The 8437-nt window shown below is 54.7% G+C and overlaps 1 protein-coding gene across 1 annotated transcript; it reads left to right on the forward strand.

Annotated features, from left to right (window-relative positions):
- Positions 1–285: 285 nt before the first annotated feature.
- Positions 286–8418, forward strand: LOC111535241 (splicing factor YJU2). The gene is made up of 3 exons (XM_026450462.1): positions 286–754; positions 4790–4971; positions 8231–8418. Exons 1-3 carry the CDS (start codon positions 647–649, stop codon positions 8367–8369), a joined length of 429 nt encoding a protein of 142 aa, XP_026306247.1. The 5' UTR covers positions 286–646; the 3' UTR covers positions 8370–8418.
- The last annotated feature ends 19 nt before the right edge of the window (positions 8419–8437 follow it).

The raw sequence follows: 8437 nt of genomic DNA on the forward strand, positions 1-8437 counted from the left end.
TGGCCGGATCTCAGCTCACTGTAAGCTCCGCCTCCCGGGTTCACGCCATTTTCCTGCCTCAGCCTCCCGAGTAGTTGGGACTACAGGCACCCGCCACCTCGCCTGGCTAGTTTTTTTGTATTTTTTAGTAGAGATGGGGTTTCACCATGTTAGCCAGGATGGTCTCGATCTCCTGACCTCGTGATCTGCCCATCTCGGCCTCCCAAAGTGCTGGGATTACAGGTGTGAGCCACCGCGCCTGGCCTTGTATTTTTAGTAGAGACGGGGTTTCGCCATGTTGACCAGGCTGGTCTTGAATGCCTGACTTCCAGTGATCTGCCCGCCTCGTTGGAGATTTTATTTGCAGTCATGTTGAGGGTAGGGAGTGGAGGCTGCAGGGAGGTAGTGGGCAGATGAGAAGAGTCTTAAAGTCCGTGCCAGGGCATTGTGCATTTTTGCCCAAGGAGATGGGAGGAGCACTAGAACGAAATCTCACCGGCCAAAGCAATAAGACAAGAAAAAGAAAAGGTAGTAGAACCAGTAAAAATCAGAGAGAAGGGGCCCTAAACTGCTGGTGCTGCTTTAGAAGATTCCGGTGCCTGGGGATGTAGGAGCTGATGTCTGTCTATCTTCTCCCCAGACAGACCCTGAAAACACAGACTACACCATGGAGCACGGAGCCACGCGGAATTTCCAGGCTGAGAAGCTCCTGGAAGAGGAGGAGAAGAGGGTGCAGAAGGAGCGGGAGGATGAGGAGCTGAACAACCCCATGAAGGTGAGTCGGGGGCCGTGCAGGTGTTCATGAGCACTGTGTGTGTGGGTGCGTGTGTGTGCTGGGGGGTGTGCCCTTCCTGCCTCGGGTCCCCAAGGAAGGAAGATGGGGTGGGGGACATGGTTGGCAAAACTTCAAGATGTCCCCAGGAGGCAGGCATAGTGGCTCATGCCTGTAATCTCAGCACTTTGGGAGGCTGAGGTGGGAGGATCACTTGAGGTCAGTAGTCCTAGACCAGCCTGGCCAACATGGCAAAACCCTGTTCCTACGAAAAATTTTAAAAATTAACACTGGGTGCAGTGGCTCACGCCTGTAATCTCAGCACTTTGGGAGGCCAAGGTGGGCGGGTCATGAGGTCAGGAGTTTGAGACCAGCCTGACCAACATGGTGAAACGCTGTCTCTACTACAAATACAAAAATTAGCTGGGCGTGGTGGCGCGCTTCTGAAATCACAGCTACTCAGGAGGCTGAGGCAGGAGAATCGCTGGGACCTGGGAGGCGGATGTTGCAGGGAGCCAAGATGGTGTCACTGCACTCCAACCTGGGCGACAGAGTGAGACTCTGTCTCAAAAAAAAAAAAAGTTTAGTCAAGCATGGTGGTGCATGCCTGTAATCCCAGCTACTTGGGAGTCTGAGGCAGGAGAATCGCTTGAACCTGGGAGGCAGAGGTTGCAGTGAGCTGAGATCACACCACTGCACTCCAGCCTGGGCAGCAAAGCAAGACTCTGTCTGAAAAAAAAAAAACAAAGAAAGAAATTATGTTCACTTACAATAGGACAATTTTGTTTTTTCTCAGAAATAATAAAATGAGCCAGGCATGGTGGCTTGAACGTGTAGTCCCAGCTACTTTAGGGGTTGAGATGGGAAGATCACTTGAGTCTAGGGGTCCAAGACCAGCCTGGGCAACATAGTGAGACTCTGTCGTTATGAAACATTAAAAAATCAGCCCAGTGCTGGCCAGACACGATGACTCACATTTGTAATCCCAGCATTTTGGGAGGCTGAGGCAGGTGGATCATGAGGTCAGGAGTTCAAGACCAGCCTGGCCAAGATGGTGAAACCCCATCTCTACTAAAAATACAAAAAATTAAGCGGGCATAGTGGCAGGCGCCTGTAATCCCAGCTACTTGGGAGGCTGAGGCAGAGAATTGCTTGAACTCAGGAGACAGAGGTTGCAGTGAGCTGAGATCATGCCACTGCACTCCAGCCTGGGCAACAGAGCAAGACTCTGTCTCAAAAAAAAAAAAAAAATTAGCCACGTGCTTTGGGAGGCCAAGGCAGGTGGATCACCTGAGGTCAAGAGTTCAAGACCAGCCTGACCAACACGGCAAAACTCTGTCTCTACTAAAAATACAAAAATTAGCCGGTAATAGTGGCCCGTGTCTGTAATCCGAGCGACTCAGGAGGCTGAGGCAGGAGAATCACTTGAACCCAGGAGGCGGAGGTTGCAGTGAGCCAAGATCACACCATTGCACTCCAGCCTTGGCGACAGGAATAAAACTCCATCTGAACAACAACAACAACAAAAATTAGGCAGGTGCACTGGTGTGCACCTGTGGTCCCACCTACTAGGGGGGCTGAGACAGGAGGATCACTTAAGCCCAGGAAGTTGAGGCTGCAGTGAGTTATGATCATACCACTGCACTCCAGCCTGGGAGGCAGAGCCAGACTGTCACTAAAATATATATATATACACACACACACACACACACATATATATACACACATACATATACACGTATATATATAATAAATTTTTTTTTTTTTTTTTTTGAGACGGAGTCTCGCTCTGTCGCCCAGGCTGAAGCGCCGTGGCCGGATCTCAGCTCACTGCAAGCTCCGCCTTCCAGGTTTACACCATTCTCCTGCCTCAGCCTCCAGAGTAGCTGGGACTACAGGCGCCCGCCACCTCGCCCGGCTAGTTTTTTGTATTTTTTTTTTTTTAGTAGAGACGGGGTTTCACCATGTTAGCCAGGATGGTCTCGATCTCCTGACCTCGTGATCCGCCCATCTCGGCCTCCCAAAGTGCTGGGATTACAGGCTTGAGCCACCGCGCCCGGCCAATAAATTTTAAACTGACTGTGTTCCCTGCTGTCCCCTCCTGCTTCCATATTTCCCATCCATTCCTATCTATTCCCGGACCCACCCACCTCTGCCAAATGTGAGTTTTCTGAGCAAGCCACATCAGAGCAGATCCAACATTTTCTATGGCCATGTGGAGCAACTGGGAGGGAAATGAGCCTTGGCGAGGGTTTGGTGTGTGCCTGGGCCTGTCGCACTGCTGTCTGCATGTGAATTTAGTTACACTGACAGCAAGGGGCTCTTACCCTGGTATTAGCTATTGCTACATAACAGGTTATCCCAAAACTTAGTGACTTAAAACAACAAACATTTATTATCCCACAGTTTCTGAGTGTCAGGCATTCAGAAGCAACTGAGCTGGATGGTTGTGGCTTAGAAGCTCCCATGAGGTTGCAGTCAAGGTGTTGGCCAGGGCAGTATCATCTGAAGGCTGGACTGGGGCTGGAGGAGCCACTCACAAACTGGCTCCCCCTACTGGCTGTTGGTTGTCAGCCTCAGTTCCTCACTGTGTGGGAAGCTGCTTGAGCATCCTCACAACATGGCGGCTGCCTACCCTAGAGCACGTGACCCGAGAGTGAGAGCAAGGAGGAAGCCTTGTGCTTTTATTTCCTAGTCGCAGAAGTTAATATGTCGTCACTTCTGTCATATTTCATTAGAGCCAGCCCCTGCTCAAGGGGAGGGGAGTCACCTCCACCCCTTAAAAGGAGGAGCATCAGAGTTTGTGGACATATTTTTAAACTGTCAGAATTGCCATTTTCCAAAGGGCAAATACAACAAGGTCACAGCACTGGGAAGCAGCCAGGCGGGATTCACTCCCAGCCCTGCCTGGCTCCTCAGGGGCCTGTGGCCACCGGACTTGCCTCCCTCAGCCTCAGTTTCCTTTTCTGTAAAATGGGGGTCGTGAGGATTAAATGAGATGGCATATGGAAACGTCTTAGCCCAGGGTCCGGTATACAGTAGGTGCTCAGGTTGTCTTTTACAATTTTTCCTTTTTATTGTTATTTTTGAGATGGAGTCTCACTCTGTCACCCAGGCTGAAATGCATTGGCATGATCTCAGCTCACTGCAACCTCTGCCTCCCAGGTTCAAGTGATTCTGCTGCCTCAGCTTCCCAAGTAGCTGGGATTACAGGTGTGTGCCACCACGCCTGGTTCATTTTTGTATTTTTATTTTTATTATTTTTTTGAGATGGAGTCTTACTGTCACCCAGGTTGGGGTGCAGCAGTGCAATCTCGGCTCACTGCAACCTCTGCCTCCCGGGTTCAAGCAGTTCTCCTGCCTCAGCCTCCCAAGTAGCTGGGATTACAGGCGCCTGCCACTATGCCTGGCTAATTTTTGTATTTTTAGTAGGGATGGGGTTTCGTCATGTTGGCCAGGCTGGTCTCAAACTCCTGACCTCAAGTAATCCACCCACCTCAGCCTCCCAAAGTGCTGGGATGACAGGCGTGACCAATAACACCCAGCCTGTATTTTTAGTAGAGATGGGGTTTCACTATGTTGACCAGGCTGGTCTCGAACTCCTGACCTCAGGTGATCCGCCCACCCCGGCCTCCCAAAATGCTGGGATTACAGACATGAGCCACCCCGCCTGGCCAAATTTTTCCTTATTATTCTTACTGAAAGATGTATTATTATTACTGAAAGTTCCACCAGGCCGGAAATCCAGGCCACCTGAGTCCAGAGCCGGCCTCTTTCCACCCCACCCTGCCCAGGGGCTCAGATCCTGGCTCCACCACTGCTCAGCCCCATGTGGTCACTTTCCCTCCCCAGACCTGAGTGTTCTCACCTGTGAAATGGACACAGAGCTCTGGGCGTGGGCAGGGGGTTCCCTGAGCAGGATGGAAACATGGGGACAGGGGGTTCCTCCCTTGGCCCGTGGTGTCCTCCGAGGCCAGGCAGGGTTTGCCCCGGGGTGCGATCCCCATGCACTCAGCCCCACCGCCCTGCCCCCACCAGGTGCTGGAGAACCGGACCAAGGACTCCAAGCTGGAGATGGAGGTGCTGGAGAACCTCCAGGAACTGAAAGACCTGAACCAGCGGCAGGCACACGTGGACTTTGAGGCCATGCTGCGGCAGCACCGCCTGTCCGAGGAGGAGCGGCGGAGGCAGGAGCAGGAAGAGGACGAGCAGGAGACCGCGTGAGTCGGGGCCGGCCCAACCCAGCCCCACCTCGCAGTCTCTGCACTGGCAGGCGCCGCCTCTGCCCCAAACCCTTCCCCCGCTCTCTGGAGTGTCGCCTTTTCAGGGACCCCTTTCCCACCGCCCATCTCACTTTCTCCCTTGCGGCATCTGTCTCGGGGGTCCCCAGCCCACCGCCAGGCACGGTGACTCAGCACATGGTCACCCGCATGGCTGCGGTTTGTCACAGTGAGAGGACACAGCAGATTCAGCAAAGGGAAAAGGCATTTGGGATGTGTCGGGGGCCAGGCCTTCCAGATCCTCTCCTGATGCAGCTTCGCAGGACGTGCCTTATCCCCCAGCCCTAGCCGGGAGGAGTGGAGAGAGGCGCCATCCCCAGGAAAGCTCGTAGAGACCCAGCGTGGGGTTCCTGTGGGAGGTCCCACAGCCCCCGCTGCCTGGCCCATGCCGGGATTCCAGACTCGACAGGAAAGCAGGGGTCAGGCATAAACCATGGTGTTTGCAGGAACAGCTGAGGCCTCAGAGCCCGTCCCATCCATGACGGTGGGAGGTCCCCAGCACAGGCTCCCAGACACCCACCAAGGGCCGCCCTCACCAGCCGCCTTCTGAGGACACAGCCTCAGGCCTCCTGGGTGAACACTTTTCTTTTCTTTGAGACAGGGTGTCGCCGTGTCACCCAGGCTGGAGTGCGGCACTGCAGCCATAGCTCACTGTAGCCTCCATCTCCCAGGCTCAGGCGTTCCTCCTGCCTCAGCCTTCTGGGTAGCTGGGACCACAGGGGCACATTACCATGCCCAGCTAACTGTTTTTATTTTTGTAGAGACAGGACCTCGCTATGTTGGCCAGGCTGGTCTTGAACTCCCGGCTTGAACTCAAGCCATCCTCCCGCCTCAGCCTCCCGAAGTGCTGGATGACAGGGGTGAGCCCCTGCGGCTGGCTGGTGAATGTCTTTGACGCCGACCACCTCTGAGCCCACATGCTGATCCCCTCCTTTCCTGGTACCTCGTCTCCCCTCCGTCCTTTAGAATCTGAGCTGTAAGGACAGGGACGTGGTGGCCTCTCCTGCGTCCCCAGGGCTTCCAGCAGGTTTGGGTTTATGGTAGGTTCCTCATCGGTGCATAATTGGTGCGCAGATGAGCGATGCCGTGCAGAACAGTGTTGGGAGCCCGCGTTCATCCCGCACCTCCCGGGCGCCGGGCGTGGCTCTAACCCCGCTACCTTCCGGGCGCCGGGCGCGGCTCTAACCCCGCTACCTTCCGGGCGCCGGGCGCGGCTCTAACCCCGCTACCTTCCGGGCGCCGGGCGCGGCTCTAACCCCCTACCCGCACAGCCCTGGGAGTCAGTGGGATTTTCGTCATGGGCAGGAGGGCTGAGGTCCAGGGAGATTCAGACATGGCCCCACCAAGATTACCCTCCAGGCTCCATCCAGACAGGCTGGTTCCAGCATCCAGGCGCTTAACCACACCACTGCCCTCAATGGACATGGAAAAGTTAATGTAAAAATGTAGAAGGGTCCGGGCACGGGGGCTCCTGCCCACCACCATCCCGCACTGTGGGAGGCCGAGGTGGACGGATCACCTGAGGTCAGGAGTTCGAGTCCAGCCTGGCCAGCATGGCCAAAGGCCATCTGTACTAAAAATACAGAAACAAATTAGCTGGGCATGGTGGTGGATGCCTGTAATCCTAGCTGCTCTGGAGGCTGAGACAGGAGAATTACCTGAACCCAGGAGGCGGAGGTTACAGTGAGCCGAGGTGAACTCCAGCCTGGGCGACAGAGCAAGATTACGTCTAAAAAAAGTTAAAATTAAAAATTAAAAAGTAGACTGGGTGCGGTGGTTCACGCCCGTAATCCCAGCACTTTGGGAGGCTGAGGCGGGCGATCACCTGAGGTCAGGAGTTTGAGACCAGCCTGGCTAACATGGAGAAACCCCGCCTCTACTAAAAATACAAAAATTGGCCGGGCGCGGTGGCTCAAGCCTGTAATCCCAGCACTTTGGGAGGCCGAGACGGGCGGATCATGAGGTCAGGAGATCGAGACCAGCCTGGCTAACACGGTGAAACCCTGTCTCTACTAAAAAATACAAAAAACTAGCCGGGCGAGGTGGCGGGCGCCTGTAGTCCCAGCTACTCGGGAGGCTGAGGCAGGAGAATAGCGTAAACCCAGGAGGCGGAGCTTGCAGTGAGCTGAGATCTGGCCACTGTGCCCCAGCCTGGGTGACAGAGCGAGACTCCGTCTCAAAAAATAAATCAATAAATAAATAATACAAAAATTTGCTGGACACGGTGGCGCGTGCCTGTAGTCCCAGCTGCTTGGGAGGCTGAGACTGGAGAATTGCTTGAACCCAGGAGGTGGAGGTTGCAGTGGGCCAAGATTGCACTACTGCACTCCAGCCTGGGCAACAGAGAAAGATTCCATCTCAAAAAAAAAAAAAACAAAAAAAACCACACACAAAAATTAGCCAGGCATGGTGGCAGGCACCTGTAGTCCCAGCTACTCGGGAGGCTGAGGCCGGAGAATCGCTTCAACTCAGGAGACAGAGGTTGCAGTGAACCAAGATTGCCCCACTGCACTCCAGCCTGGGCCACAGAGCGAGACTCTGTCTCAAAAATTAAATGAAATGAAAATTAAGGAGGCACAGGGACACACGCCTGTGGACCCAGCTACTCAGGAAGCTGCGTGGGGAGGATCGCTTGAGCCCAGGAGGTCAAAGTTGCAGTGAGCTATGATTGTGCCACTGCACCCCGCCTTGGGTGACAGAGTGAGACCTTGTGTCTTTTGTTGTTGTTGTTTTGAGACGGAGTCTCGCTCTGTCGCCCAGGCTGGAGTGCAGTGGCGCCATCTCGGCTCACTGCAAGCTCCGCCTCGCGGGTTCACCCCATTCTCCTGCCTCAGCCTCCTGTGTAGCTGGGACTACAGGCGCCCGCCACCTCGCCCACCTAATTTTTTGTATTTTTAGTAGAGACGGGGTTTCACCGTGTTAGCCAGGCTGGTCTCGATCTCCTGACCTCGTGATTCACCCGTCTCGGCCTCCCAAAGTGCTGGGGTTACAGGCGTGAGCCACCACGCCCGGCCTAGACTTTGTCCCTTTAAAAAAAATAAAAGAAAGTAATCTGTGTGCCCCCTACTCCCTCCCACCCCTGCTCACTGAGGCGGAAAGAGGTCTCCAGGCACCCAGGCCCCTCGCCACCCCAGCAGGCGCATCCCCGGCCCTGTGCCCCGTGCAGAGCACATCCAGGTTCCCATCTTCCATCCCACAGAGCCCTGTTGGAGGAAGCCAGAAAGCGAAGACTGCTGGAGGACTCCGACTCAGAGGATGAGGTTGCTCCTGCGCCCCTGCAGCCAGCCCTTCGGCCCAACCCCACTGCCATCCTGGACGAGGTGAGGGGGGCTGCCTGAGTCCCGGGGACTCCCAGGTGAACTAGCGACAGCTGAAGCCAGGGGTCAGCTTGACTTTTTCTTTTGTT

This window comes from Piliocolobus tephrosceles, unplaced genomic scaffold (assembly GCF_002776525.5).
Source record: "Piliocolobus tephrosceles isolate RC106 unplaced genomic scaffold, ASM277652v3 unscaffolded_20330, whole genome shotgun sequence".
NCBI classification, from domain to species: domain Eukaryota; kingdom Metazoa; phylum Chordata; class Mammalia; order Primates; family Cercopithecidae; genus Piliocolobus; species Piliocolobus tephrosceles.